The 15893-nt window shown below is 33.2% G+C and overlaps 1 protein-coding gene across 14 annotated transcripts in view; it reads right to left on the bottom strand.

Annotated features, from left to right (window-relative positions):
- Positions 1 to 3154: 3154 nt before the first annotated feature.
- The window catches only part of LOC148597582 (transcription factor 12-like), a 74732-nt gene continuing 61993 nt past the window's right edge, over positions 3155 to 15893 (bottom strand). For 5 of the 14 annotated variants that reach the window (XM_088564036.1, XM_088564041.1, XM_088564034.1 and 2 more), the window contains 6 exons: positions 15298 to 15351; positions 12151 to 12234; positions 11181 to 11267; positions 9152 to 9297; positions 6672 to 6791; positions 3155 to 4620 (listed from right to left, as the gene is read on the bottom strand). In XM_088564036.1, coding sequence (XP_088420162.1) covers positions 4343 to 4620; positions 6672 to 6791; positions 9152 to 9297; positions 11181 to 11267; positions 12151 to 12234; positions 15298 to 15351 — 769 coding nt within the window. In that variant the 3' untranslated portion in view covers positions 3155 to 4342. Of the gene's footprint in view, positions 4621 to 6609; positions 6792 to 9151; positions 9298 to 11180; positions 11268 to 12150; positions 12235 to 15297; positions 15352 to 15893 lie in introns of all 14 variants that reach the window. The other 9 variants (XM_088564044.1, XM_088564040.1, XM_088564043.1 and 6 more) reach the window with 6 other exon arrangements.

The raw sequence follows: 15893 nt of genomic DNA, 5'->3' as shown, positions 1-15893 counted from the left end.
TTATTTTGGTTTTCACAACCAGAAAAACATCAAATTAGTAACATAAAAAATAGATATTAATACTCCCTCCTGCTCCTACCTCCCTTAGAACTCCAATAGATGTAACTATTAAATAGCATTTGGTATTCACTTTTGGCTAGATCAATACATTTGTAAAAATATGTAGATAACATGTTTCTGAAATGTGATGAATAAAAAATAAGTGAGAAAATGATATTGTAAATAAAAATAGAATAATAAAACAAATTTTCGATGAAATATTTGTAATGATGCTGTGGTAAAAGGTTTGGTTCAAACCCCTTGAGCCAAGGAAAGCATTCTTTGTACTGGTTAGGGTAACGGTATATACCCCTTGAGCCAAGGAAAGCATTCTTTGTACTGATTAGGATAACAGTATAAACCTCTAAAGCCAAGGAAAGCGTTCTTTGTACTGGTTAGGGTAACAGTATATACCCCTTGAGCCAAGGAAAGCGTTCTTTGTACTGATTAGGGTAACAGTATAAACCTCTTGAGCCAAGGAAAGCGTAACAATATAAACCCCTTGAGCCAAGGAAAGCGTTCTTTGTACTGGTTAGGATAACAGTATAGAATGTTTCACGTGAGCCTGACAGTGTACTTAATTCTTACAGGACTACAATTACAACCAAACTTTAACCAAATCTGTGAACAGTTTAAGAAAACAAAATTTGGACTGAACTTCAATAGTTGTTCCTATATTTGTATTAGGAGGGTCCCCCTCTGCTTCAATAGTGGCCCCCCCCTCATCTTGAACAACGAAGGAAGATAACTTTGTTCTAGAATAAAATCAAGCTCATCAAGAAGTAGGCTAAATTGCCCAAATAAAGACTAATCAGAGAGAGGCCAGAATGTAAATACAGTACACTTAGTCCCCTAAACAAAGAAGTTTGACTTTAATATTCTACAGGACAAAGGAAATATCAGCACCTTTCTTTTTGGCCTAGTAGTTAATGAATTCAGCTCTTGACAAAAATTCAAGAAAACAATAATATTTAAAACAATTTGTACATGATTAAAAAACGAATACATTCACTTCTATGAACTTTTCATTAACATTCATACCAATCTTAATTTAGTTTGTAATTAATTATTATAATAATAAACCACCGAAGGCAGATCCACAGATTTGAAAAAAAAGGGTATTCCAGGATTTATTTTTGCCCAAATTTTTCCAAAATTTGAAGGTTTCAATCCTGGAACCCCTGACCCTGGATCCACCTATAAATCATCAATAAATCATTCTATCACAATGTGAACATTGACGTACTTGCAATAAATAAGAAAATAAAAATTTCATTTCAATTTAAGTTCAGGTTCCATTTGAAAATCCAAATCGACTTAAAACTTGAAGGAAGAAGTCAATAGTTCATTTTTCTCCAAATCAACATACATGCTATTGTGAAATACCACACACACACACACATACACACATGCATGGAATATGTACAATGTAGTAGTTGATGTATATACACAACTGAAGATGAACACCACCATTTAGTTACTCGCAGGAACATTCTTGTCAATAATGGTTTTACCATAGTAATAACTGACCTACATAGCTGGAGGAATCCTTAATTTTCTCTGATTAAATATTCTCCGATGGAACAACTTTGTTTAAATTTAAAATGTATTAGGTCCTAGAGAGGAAGTCAAGGTCACTTCAATGAATGTTACTTAGACTCAAGTAGTAAAGAAGTTTTTTTTGCTAATCTATTGGATGAGAAAGCATGCAACATTTCAACCATTGATCATGACCTTATTAAAACCGATATTAATAAATTTCAACTATCTGACCCTGAGCAAGTTTAACTCAAACCTATAAATACAATTTTTTTTTGTCAAGTGGTGATCTAGTTATGTAGAAAGAGGAAACTGGAACATATCTAAAGTCAACTAGCTAAAATTTTCTAAGTTGCTATTTTTTTATGGATAAGACCATGTCCTTGGGTATTGAAGTATGCTGTTTCCATCATGTACAAACTAAATTTCATTGCTAAAATTTTTAGTGTTAACTCATTCTCTGCAGAGAAATGAAAAAAAAAAAAAAAAAAATTCTACACAAAATATTTGGTTATACAAGATTGAATATTGCTAAAGACAGAGGTATTATGAAGTGAGAACTGGATCTAACTCACTATTGACAATAACATTCTCTGACGTAATTAATGAGCAAATATGTAACTGCCGTACAAAATTCTGGAGACAAAATTGACGGAGAAAACTTAACATACCTGGTGTTTTCATGACAATCATCCCTCTAACTAATAGAAATTCAGGTGTCATGGTAACAGAGAAAAAAGATTGGTCAGATCTGTTTTTAAGAGATTTGATCTCCACAAATAAGACATAATCCAACAACAATTGATAATGTGATGTGGTCCTATTTATAACTGTAAATATTAATAGTCAGTCAGTGATCAACCATTTTACTTGTATCAAGTGGCTAGAATATAAAGGTTTTAACCCAGAATAATCATGTTTTTTCTACAAAGGTCAGTGGTCAATTATAACAAATTTGACCCTCATAACCCCTACACCAAATATATGGTTGTTCACAGTACACTTGACATTTTCATGTAAAAGTAACATAATTCTGACAATAGAAGTGGTAGGATCTTAGATACACTACAGCTTGTGTTATTCAATAGAAGTGGTAGGATCTGAGATACACTACAGCTTGTGTTATTTTCACTCATCCTCGTGGTGAATGCTTTACTAATTGTTCAGGAAGCTTTATATTCTTTTTTTTGTTTAAACTTTCCACACAAGGACTATAAAAACCATATTAAGACCTCAGTTATATACAGATAATCTCAACTGAACTGATTTTCTCATGCAAACTGGCAAAAAGCCAAAGCAATAAAATCTGTGAATATAAACAAAGAACTGACATAGACATTAACGGGGCCTTAAATTTCTAGCAAAAAATGTCCATCCTTATTCTGCTACCATGATAAAGTTGAATAATCAGCCTGGCTAAGTTTACAGGGATCTGGGCATGGTTTTAAAATGCACTCTTAAGACTTGCGTACAATCCTTAACAAACCAAAAGGACTTGTGTGCACATAAGTCTTATAACGATGCCAGTTATCTGATAGTAATGCACAAAAGACCAGTGAAAATGACAAGATCAGCATGGGCTGTACTGTACTTCATTTATATGAGATTATGACATAGTAATTGTGTATTTTATCACTGAAATAAGAAAGTATATATAAATCTGTAAATTTAATTCTATCAAACACTTAAGCTTTTATTTACCATTCCAGTAATAAAGGCTGTTTTCAGAGAGGATCAATTCCACAAAATGTGGTCAGTGTAAAATAATTGTCAAGTTCTAGGCACTGATATCAAATTCTACTTCTGCCCACATTCTATTACAGGAATCAAAATTATCATTTTGTAAAAATGTACCAGAGGTAGAATCAGTAGGCCAAAAATATAAAAAAAGACGTCTGTGTAGTAGAAATATTACATGTATGTCATAGTAGTGGGACATTCATAAAAATCTGGCTGACACCACTTCACTTACAACTTTTTTGTGAAATGGATGATTATTTCTGACTTCACTCATACACACACAATCAATAGACAGTGCCTTCATAATCCTATAAAAATCTAAAGATATATTACAAAAACTTAATTAAATAATTCACAAATAAGCACTTAAAGTTACAACCATCATTAGTAACAAAAATATAAACACAATTTTATTGCATCAGTGTATAACACAGATCCATAAACATTTAACCTTTGAACTTAATGAACATGATTAATCAGTCTGTGACACCTTAAACATGATTATCTAATTGGATAAACATGATTATTTAAATATTTGATAAACATGATTAATCAATAGTAACAAAGGATATGATTAATCTTGAATATTCAACCCTCACACTCCATGTAAAGTGAATCTAAATTTTGAATCCAGTTTCCATCTATTGCTTAAATTCGCATGTTACATTAAAATGATTTGCTTGGCAAAAAGTTGATTTTGGCAATAAACAATTTTGGTCAAGGATGAATAATGGTGTTACTTGGTCATGACAAAAGGAACGGAAACTACACAATGTGAAAATATGACATGGGAAATTCAAAATTGAGATTCTCTAACAGATCCTAATGGCAACAATAGTCTATTTCAACAAAATAGTAACAAAATAATGTACAACTTCAGATGCTGAACATGTGACCCACAATGATATTGCCATAGCAACAGACTGGCTGATGTTAGCAGTATAACAAGAAAGCCCAGGCCCAGTGCATCAGTTAATCTTTATGGTCAGTCAGACACCCACCAGCACAACCACTAAATGTGACGCTAGCAGTTGTTCGATTCGTGCTGTGAGTCTGTCGACATGCTCTGAGCTAGACACGATATGTCTGGTCCACATTGGTCCTGCATCATCCCATACATGTTATGATGCATTGTGGGTAAAGTCTGTTGGCCGTCCATGACAGATTTGGAAGGACTTTCACGACAATCGTATTTAACATCCCCGTATTTATCTGATATAGACAGCGGGTTGTTTTCCTGTCCTGACATATAAGAATAATTGCCATGCATTGTTCCTACTCTGTTCCCAATGGACGGACTCGCTGTAACAGAAAATCTTTGTTAGTTCTACATCATACATCACTAAAAATAGTAAGTTAACTCAAATTATATGCACATTTAGTTTTATGGATGGATGTAACAAATGATCATCATTTGTATGAAATCATATGCTATTTATGTCCCAAAGTAAACTCAAATTATCATACACAACAAATGTGTATTAAACCATGGAAATTTTGATTTTGAGAGTTTTACAAAGTTACATTGTATTTGAATTTCTGACAGTTTACTACAGATGCTATAGAATTCCAATTTTTACATTCCGAATATTAGTTAAAATTTTGATTCATAACGATATTATATCTCTTTCTTAAAATCATCGACAATTTGTCAAAGTTGTTTTTTTTTCTCCCAAATCTGTGCTTTATTATGGTGAAACACAACAAATGTGCCACTGTAAAACCTAAAGAATGATTGAAATATTTTTGCAGTCCATGAAGAAATAACCTAAATCATGTGGTGCACACTAAACAATGCCTACAGCATATTATTTTCAATTGTGCACCACATGCGTTTAGGTTACTATAAATAGAATAGACAAAGATTACAATCCTTCCTTATAATTTAAGGCGGTAGACCTGAGGTAAGGGACACAACTTTTACAAATCACTGAAATGTTTGTATTCAGCATTTTACATCCACATCATGTAAGCATCAAAGTAATTTTGACTGATTTCATTATGTGTCAAAGGAAAGCTTGAAAGGCTTTGAAGAAGTTGAATACAATACAAACATATCACTGATTTCAAGAGTTATGTCCCTTACACTAGGTCTACCTCCTTAATTTTTTAATTCAAAATTTAATAAGTAAATCAACAAACAACATTATAACATATGTCACAATCTGGAAAACCCTAAAATAGGGTCACTTGAGGTAATGATAAAGATATGGTTCAATAGGTCAATAATGATCAAACTTATTATAAGCCATAATTAAACATGCTGTAAAAAGTGCAAGAACAAGAACAAGTGTGATAGAAAATTTACAGGCAAAGATATGATAAAGTTACAGGCTCCTCTCCATCAACAAATTATACATTTGACCCCTTGTAACATACAGTCCTATGTTTCAAGACATTTTTGACAATCTTCTGTGTAAAATATTTTAAGAAAATCAGTTTATACAAAACTCCTAATATTCAGTAACTTTGACCATAATGCAATTAATCTACAACTATTATCGTTTTTTACAATGTTTGTTCAGCCTGATTTTTTTTCTCTCTATATCTCAAGCTACCGATTTGAAACTAAAACAAGCTGCAATTTCTAATGATGTTACATCAAAACAACTGTTATGACCCTATTAAATAGAATAACACCAGTGTTAAACATCTCTACAGAACATCACATCTTGCCCTATCAGGCTCCTTGTGATTTTTTTTCTGCTTTAGGTGTTACTTGGTCATGACAAAAGGAACTGAAACTACACAATGTGAAAACTATATATCTGCATGTTATGTACTTAAACAACTGGTAAATTTGATTCTATTAGGCTAACAATAAGAAAATCTGTTCAACAAAATTATGGAGAATCGTTAATCATGTAGAACTAGCGAGATAAAGTAGGAGATATGACATGCTAGCAGTCAGAGAGAAACCTATACCAAAGATAAAGAAGAAATACAACAATTAGATAAGGGTCTTTGTAAGCTTTACAGCTAAAGACACGCAAGTTACTAAGATAAATCAAATATTTCAAGAACAGTTTTCATGTCTATCAGGACAAAGTTGTTCAGACAATATTTCTAATCATTGCAAACAAATTAAGAAGAATGAAACTCAAGACAATTAGAAATTCCAAGTACTTACTAAAGGATTAAATGATAACTTAATTTTGAATAAGTTCTCAACAGTTATTTTCCCAATATCAACAGATTATGCCAAAAGATATAAATAATTCCCTTTGGACTTACACCAACCCTCATCTTAAGTCACATGACTAGTGATCACATGATAATCATGTGATTTACCTGCTAGCAGTCCATATCTAGATCTTCTGACAATAAAGGTAGCAACAAGTTGCGTACCTTACCTGCCATCTGTTGTGCAGCAGCCAGTTCGTCTGCACTCATGCCCCGCCCCCCTGGGAGCTCATCTCCCTTTTCTTCCTCTCGACGCTTCAGACAAGCAGCCTTCGGGTTCAGGTTTCGCTCTGAAAATAGAAAATTACATGTAATATTATGTGCTCCAAATATTATTTAACAAAAAAAAAATGAATAAATTTTCACATGAATCATCTTTGATAGCAATAAACAGTTGTCTAAAGTTTATTTTATCTACAAATCCTGGTAAATATACAATATTATTGCTTATCTTTACTGTTATTTTATATATGAGTTGGGATGACCAATAATTTTTTAAAACTTTCAAGTCAGTCTCTGTGTTATACACTGCATGTCCTATGTTTCTAGCAGTTATCTCCCTTCTCAAACATCAGTAACAAGAAAATGCAGTAAAATGGAATATCCTACTTATATTTTTAAAAAAAGCCTTCATATGAGGTTGTTTCGAAAACGGCCTTTAGGAAATGCATGAGAAAAAGAAATGGTAGGCAATTTTTGTAGAAATTGATGAGAAAGACAAGAGTTATGGTTCTTGTATAATGTGTTCTTAGTATGTCGTCCTTTTAGTAACATTAGTTGATATGGTTGGATCTTTATTGAACCCTATTCTGCCGACCGGTAAATTCAAACCATGGTAACTGGATATTCTCAACCCCAAACTTGTTCTAGTGATATAATCACATTTTACCTCCTGTAACATCATCATTTTAGTAAGTTACTAACCCCTAACTTGTTCTAGTGATATAATCACATTTTACACCCTGCTGTAAAACCATTATTTTAGTAAGTTACTAACCCCTGACCTGTTATTCTAGTGATATTATCACATTTTACCCCTGTTGTTAAACCATCATTTTAGTAAGTTACTAACCACTGACCTGATGTTCTAGTGATATAATCACATTTTACCTCCTGTAACATCATCATTTTAGTAAGTTACTAACCCCTAACTTGTTCTAGTGATATAATCACATTTTACCCCTGTTGTTAAACCATCATTTTAGTAAGTTACTAACCACTGACCTGATGTTCTAGTGATATAATCACATTTTACACCCTGCTGTAAAACCATCATTTTAGTAAGTTACTAACCACTGACCTGATGTTCTAGTGATATAATCACATTTTACACCCTGCTGTAAAACCATCATTTTAGTAAGTTACTAACCCCTGACCTGTTATTCTAGTGATATAATCACATTTTACCCCTGCTGTAAAACCATTATTTTAGTAAGTTACTAACCACTGACCTGATGTTCTAGTGATATAATCACATTTTACCCCTGCTGTAAAACCATCATTTTAGTAAGTTACTAACCACTGACCTGATGTTCTAGTGATATAATCACATTTTACCCCTGCTGTAAAACCATCATTTTAGTAAGTTACTAACCAATGACCTGATGTTCTAGTGATATAATCACATTTTACCCCTGCTGTAAAACCATCATTTTAAAAAGTTACTAACCACTGACCTGATGTTCTAGTGATATAATCACATTTTACACCCTGCTGTAAAACCATCATTTTAGTAAGTTACTAACCCCTGACCTGTTGTTCTAGTGATATAATCACATTTTACCCCTGCTGTAAAACCATCATTTTAGTAAGTTACTAACCCCTGACCTGATGTTCTAGTGATATAATCACATTTTACACCCTGCTGTAAAACCATCATTTTAGTAAGTTACTAACCACTGACCTGATGTTCTAGTGATATAATCACATTTTACACCCTGCTGTAAAACCATTATTTTAGTAAGTTACTAACCACTGACCTGATGTTCTAGTGATATAATCACATTTTACACCCTGCTGTAAAACCATCATTTTAGTAAGTTACTAACCCCTGACCTGTTATTCTAGTGATATAATCACATTTTACCCCTGCTGTAAAACCATCATTTTAGTAAGTTACTAACCCCTGACCTGTTATTCTAGTGATATAATCACATTTTACCCCTGCTGTAAAACCATCATTTTAGTAAGTTACTAACCCCTGACATGATGTTCTAGTGATATAATCACATTTTACACTCTGCTGTAAAACCATCATTTTAGTAAGTTACTAACCCCTGACCTGATGTTCTAGTGATATAATCACATTTTACCCCTGCTGTAAAACCATCATTTTAGTAAGTTACTAACCCCTGACCTGATGTTCTAGTGATATAATCACATTTTACACCCTGTTGTTAAACCATCATTTTAGTAAGTTACTAACCACTGACCTGATGTTCTAGTGATATAATCACATTTTACCCCTGTTGTTAAACCATCATTTTAGTAAGTTACTAACCACTGACCTGTTATTCTAGTGATATAATCACATTTTACCCCTGTTGTTAAACCATCATTTTAGTAAGTTACTAACCCCTGACCTGATGTTCTAGTGATATAATCACATTTTACCCCTGCTGTAAAAACATTATTTTAAAAAGTTACTAACCCCTGACTTGTTGTTCTAGTGATGTTATCACATTTACAGCCTGCTGTAAGACCATTAGTTTTGTCAGTGGCTGACTGTTTCCTGAGTGTAATGAGACCATACTCCCTAATTCTTTAAAGGCTTCATTGATATCTCTAACTCTTATTCTGTAAATAAATAACTATTTCATAATTTCTATCATCAATAGAATACTTCTCAGTATCAAATATAAAAAAAAAAAGATAGAACCAGAAACTGCAAAGTAGCTTATTTTGACAAGTGATTTAACTTTTCTATTTTCACAAAAAAATGTCAAATTGATATGCCTTCTGTTTTTTTATTAGAAACAATAGACCTAATGAAATTGTCACATCTATTTATTTTTAAGTCATCAATTTAATAGATCTATCAAATATTTGGTATAACAGAATGAAAGGAAAATTTCTTAATTAAAACATACTTGACTAAATTGTAGAAACAATCAAATGTATGTAAAATTTTATTTCACAAGATCAATTGATACTGTACCCATATTTACACACATGTATCTTGTTATAACTATCTTATTTCAATGTAAATTTTTCTTCATAACATTTTTGTTTGTTTAGTCCATACAAACATATACAGTATCTGAACCGATCCATACAACTATAATTGTAATTCGTCATCGATTATCAATCAGTTTCTGATCAGTCATCAATTCATTTCATCAGTGATCACTTCTTTGTTCCATCACGATACTGCTGATCGGTAAATACAATTTAAGGATTGTTTTTTGGTTTTCCATTTTTACGTATATTTTCTAAGTGATATACAATTAGACATCAATTGAATTATTTTTATCTTGCATTTTAGATTTAATAATTTAGATTTTTACAATGAAAATTCTTAGATTTACATGAACTGATCATCTGTCATTTTACTCAACAAAACTGTGATCAGATTGGTCACTGGACAACTGTCAGCAATCATTCAATCATGGATCATCAATGCATCAGAAAGTTGCATGGATAATTTCAGGGACTGTAAAAATTGCATGGATAGTTTCAGGGACTGTAATAATGTGTGGATAGTTTCAGGGGCAGTAAAAGTTGCATGGATAGTTTCAGGGACTGTAAAAGTCGCATGGATAGTTCCAGGGACTGTAGGACTTAGATACTTGATGGTTTACATACTCCCTGAAAACATTCATTTTTAAAGTATAACACTTGACAATGTAATTACTGTATTATGATGACACGTTATCAAACAAATCAATATGATACAGTTCTAATGCCCTGCACATCATTTCACAGCCAGAAAAAGTGTGGCGTTTTTTTTAACCAACTCATCCTATTTTTATGAATAAAAATTCTATGTTTTGAGCTAGTAAAGATTGCCAGTTAAACTAAGCTAAAACACATGTACTAACATTACTATTGGAACTGATGCACAGATAGACAGACACATTGATATATATATATATACCTGAATATTGTTGGCAGGGCATTATAATTCAAATACTTGTAAACTGTAAATTCAGAAAATATTGCACACAATTATTACTGCATTTTTTTGAAACAGGACCATTTCATTTGTCGTTGTTAGATGAGGCACTGAGAAATTTATAACAAAACTTCCAAAAATGGTTTATTGCAAATAATATGTTCAAGTTCATGCAACAATAAAACTGTGGCATTACTTCCTGAATTAATATAGATAATTATATACTACAGTGACCAGAGGAAGACAGCTTGAATATACTGGTTTATTGAATAGCAATATATCATTTCTCACAGATAGTTATCTTTTACAAAAGTGTTATAAATGAATTAATTACACAAATGCAAATATAACTTGCAAAAATGTAATCATAAGGAAATAATGAATCAAACAATGATTGATTGCTATACAATAAAAGGCTTATTGCATAAATATTTAGGAATATTATGCCTTGTAAGATGTATAATGCTTCTTAAAGGTTGTGCAATAATACACCCTACTTGGCACAGTGTTTCCAAATATTTGTGCAATAACCCTGCAATACGTCACCCAGAGAATCAAGACAAACCTTTCCCGAGCATTATTAGCTTGTCGCCGTAATCTCTCACGTTCCAGCTTGGTCTCCGGAGACTCGTCTTCATCGGCGAGGTCATTACTGCCAATGAAACAGACAGACCAGAACTGAGTGCTGACAACATGAATATCCCAAAACCAACAAAACTATACACCTGATCACTCTCATTCAGATTACTCCAAAAATAAACCAGTTATCTTCACTACCACAATGGCTGCACAAGTTTATTTAAAGAAGACAATGGTGTTGGTAAGGGCTGAACTAGATTTGAATTGAAGAAAAATATGTTGCCCTTTAAAAGTAACAATTTTATTAATCAATTTAAAACTGTCTAAAACATATTAAGTGTGGTATTCAATAGCCAAAACTCTAGATAATTGGTAATAATCATTGAATGGGAGTGGATAGGTTTCATAACACAGAATGTAGTTCTAATCTGAATGTAGGCCAAATACCTTGTCTTCATGCACAGAATTCTGATCTGTAGAATAGTCAATGTACTGTTAAATCTGATATTATTCCAAGTCTTCTTTGTGTTTTAGTGAAACTGATTTTAGTATAAACAACAAAAGATAATCATCAAAACAATAACTTTATACACTGGCAGAATTATTTGAAATGATTTTCACATGAATTTCACATGATTTTCACCTAAATTGAGCAAGTAAACTAAGTGATAGAGTTCATGTGAAATTCACACGAAATGTTCACATGAAATTAATGTTTAGTGAATTTCACATGAAAATCGTTAATTTCATGTGAAAAATATTGAAAATTCTGATTTTCACAAACAAATAAAATTAACCTTGCTTGTTGATGGTAAGGCTTCTTTATACCTTTTAAAGACAAGAAATGATGATGGTGATTTACTAACATCCATACCTTGGGAGAAACTGATACCTGGCTGACTTTCAGATTAAATCTACATAGATGGGCACAAAATCCAAGGGAAATATAGACAAACCTTTCTCGTGTATTGTTGGCTTGTCGCCTAACGCGTTCTCTCTCTAACTTAGTTTCCGGAGACTCATCAGGGTCGTCAATCTGACTGTTGAAATAAAATACAACGACCATGTGTCACAAGCCTTGGTCTTATTCCAAACTTTTGATTTTTAAAACATTTTGACATCTCATTTCGCATCATGAAAGTTTTGCATTATTACAAGTATGATCAATTAACAATAGCCTCATATAAAATGTACACGAACCAAATAACAATGGACTAATTGTGCAGACAAATAAACAAGGGCTTTATAAAACAATGTGATATAATATGTTGAAGTCAAAACATGGATTTATTCAAAGAAGGAGATGTCTAAATAGCTGGTTTTTTTTAATTGATTATAATCCTAGGGTACAGAATGAAAACCATCCCTCACAAAGCTTTCATAATATTTTAGATTTCATGTGTTTACCTAATTAATAAGCTTTGTTACATGTAATTCAAATATTTTCTTTATGGTTCTTAAATCAAAGGGCATGCACTTGTTTCTGACAGAGAGAGCAGGTTAAGTTTTTGAGAGAGAGAGAGAGAGCAGGTTAAGTTTTTGAGAGAGAAAGAGCAGGTTAAGTTTTTGAGAGAGAGAGATCAGGTTAAGTTTTCGAGAGAGAGAGATCAGGTTAAGTTTCTGACAGAGAGAGCAGGTGAATTTTCTGACAGAGATATCAGGTTAAGTTTTTGAGAAAGAGAGAGAGAGAGAGAGCAGGTGAACTTTTTGACAGAGAGATCAGGTTAAGTTTTTGAGAGAGAGAGAGAGAGAGAGAGAGAGAGAGAGAGAGAGAGAGAGAGAGAGAGAGAGAGAGAGAGCAGGTGAATTTTCTGACAGAGAGATCAGGTTAAGTTTTTGTGAGAGAGAGAGCAGGTTAACTTTTTGACAGAGAGATCAGGTTAAGTTTTTGAGAGAGAGAGAGAGCAGGTGAATTTTCTGACAGAGAGATCAGGTTAAGTTTTTGAGAGAGAGAGCAGGTGAATTTTCTGACAGAGATCAGGTTAAGTTTTTGAGAGAGAGAGCAGGTGAATTTTCTGACAGAGAGATCTGGTCAAGTTTTTGAGAGAGAGAGAGAGAGAGAGAGAGAGAGAGAGAGAGAGCAGGTGAATTTTCTGACAGAGAGATCAGGTTAAGTTTTTGTGAGAGAGAGAGCAGGTTAACTTTTTGACAGAGAGATCAGGTTAAGTTTTTGAGAGAGAGAGAGAGCAGGTGAATTTTCTGACAGAGAGATCAGGTTAAGTTTTTGAGAGAGAGAGCAGGTGAATTTTCTGACAGAGATCAGGTTAAGTTTTTGAGAGAGAGAGCAGGTGAATTTTCTGACAGAGAGATCTGGTCAAGTTTTTGAGAGAGAGAGAGAGAGAGAGAGAGAGAGAGCAGGTGAATTTTCTGACAGAGAGATGAGATCAGGTTAAGTTTTTGAGAGAGAGAGCAGGTGAACTTTTTGACAGAGAGATCAGATTAAGTTTTTGAGAGAGAGAGAGAGAGAGCAGGTGAATTTTCTGACAGAGAGATCAGGTTAAGTTTTTGAGAGAGAGAGCAGGTGAATTTTTTGACAGAGATCAGATTAAGTTTTTGAGAGAGAGAGAGAGAGCGGGTGAATTTTCTGACAGAGAGATCAGGTTAAGTTTTTGAGAGAGAGAGAGAGCAGGTGAATTTTCTGACAGAGAGATCAGGTTAAGTTTTTGAGAGAGAGAGAGAGAGAGAGCAGGTGAATTTTCTGACAGAGATCAGGTTAAGTTTTTGAGAGAGAGAGCAGGTGAATTTTCTGACAGAGATCAGGTTAAGTTTTTGAGAGAGAGAGAGCAGGTGAATTTTCTGACAGAGATCAGGTTAAGTTTTTGAGCGAGAGAGAGCAGGTGAATTTTCTGACAGAGAGATCAGGTTAAGTTTTTGAGAAAGAGAGAGAGAGAGAGCAGGTGAATTTTCTGACAGAGAGATCAGGTTAAGTTTTTGAGAAAGAGAGAGAGAGAGCAGGTAAATTTTCTGACAGAGAGATCAGGTTAAGTTTTTGAGAGAGAGCAGGTGAATTTTCTGACAGAGAGATCAGGTTAAGTTTTTGAGAGAGAGAGAGAGAGAGATCAGGTTAAGTTTTTGGCAGAGACGGCAGGTAAAGATCAGGCAAAATGGGAACGTGTCAAAAACCGACCAAAAATTTCAATGATACCAGACCATTCTTTGATCTCTGCATTACTGGGTTGGCTCAAAATTTTTTAAATAGAATGTCGATAGAATGTTAGAAAAATGATGTTTAGACAGATTTATCTGTCCTTGAAATGTTAATTTTCAGTGCATTCCGATAAATTACAACTTTAATGGAAAAATCTCGTTTTTTTCTCTCTTGATTTTGATGGTCCAAATAGCTGAATTAAACTTGCAAAATAGTGGTATTTTTTCCGTTTGAACCCACTGCCTGATCCTTACAGAGACTGACAATAAAAAAAAACAAAGATTCATTAACTCAATCAAATAATCAATAGTAATGTAAGAACAATCAAAGGTAACTATTTAATTCTCATGCCAACTTTTCATGAAACACTTGTAAGTTGGTGAGCTATTCTTTCACACCCCTCAGAAGGTGATGAGAGAACTGCTTATAAAATTATGGCAGACTGGATCCTTTTAATTAATGTAAATAAAAATTTGTAATTAGGCAACCACAAGAGAGACTATGGGTAGTCTAGGAACCAAAAAATATCCACCAAAAATCGACTTGATCAATTAGGAAGTAAATATACAGAAGACAAATAAATGACCTTTGACCTTAGAAATAAAAAGTGGGATTTTGATACTGTTTTCACAGTCAAATGATAGCTTCAGTGTATTGATTCTACCCTATGGAAACTAGTAAAGGGGAACAACTCTTAATCTCCACATGGACATACCACTGCTTATCAAAGAGTTTTTGTGTAGATCTAAAGCTTCCAACTAATATATCAATATACCTTTTATAAATTGGTGTCTAACATCATAATTTAAGATCAACAGCAAAGTCACATATACAATTTTAATGTGTTTTTCTTTTAATTGTTGATAAGTGTGTTTCAGAGATGATAATTAAAATTTTAATACACTTTCACTAAATTGATGCATGAAGCCAACTTTGACCTGTAGAAGAAACTTACGATGAGGGTGAAGAAGGTCCTGTTCCTGGCTGCTGTTTTTCTTTAGACGTCCACCTGTCAATTATAAATCATACAGCATATCATACATGTATCATTGATTACTTATTGAACACAACTTCATTGATTCCTTAACATTCAAACATACTAGACAGTCAGGACTACCGTAGAAGTACTTTTAATTGTAAGTACCTATTTTCGTGGTATAGGAAATAAAACATAAGTTCATAGATTATTTAATTTTGATGATTTGACATTTCTAACATACGATTCAATGGGAAAGTTCTATTTTGTTCTGAACCAGATTTCATGGTAAACCAAAAACCATGAAAACTGATACTCCACGAACTATAACACTTCCACGTATTTCTACATTACATCAGATAGAATTACTTCTATCACTGTTTAACAGATTGACATTGTAATTGTTAAACATATCTCATAATGACACATACAAGCTGTTCCTGAGTCCTACTTACCAAGATCTATTTGCAGGAGGGGGTTAGATTGAAGCTGTTCATCAGTCCTACTAAGACATTTTTGTAGGAGGGGGTGGACTGAAGCTGTTCCTGAGTCCTACCAAGTGAGATCTTTTAATA

The sequence above is a fragment of the Perna viridis genome, chromosome 15 (assembly GCF_037379345.1).
Source record: "Perna viridis isolate PV_CMFRI_1.1 ecotype Kerala chromosome 15, ASM3737934v1, whole genome shotgun sequence".
Lineage (NCBI taxonomy): Eukaryota > Metazoa > Mollusca > Bivalvia > Mytilida > Mytilidae > Perna > Perna viridis.
The sequence above is the reverse complement of the archived record's forward strand: the minus strand, read 5'-3'. Positions and strand labels throughout refer to the sequence as shown.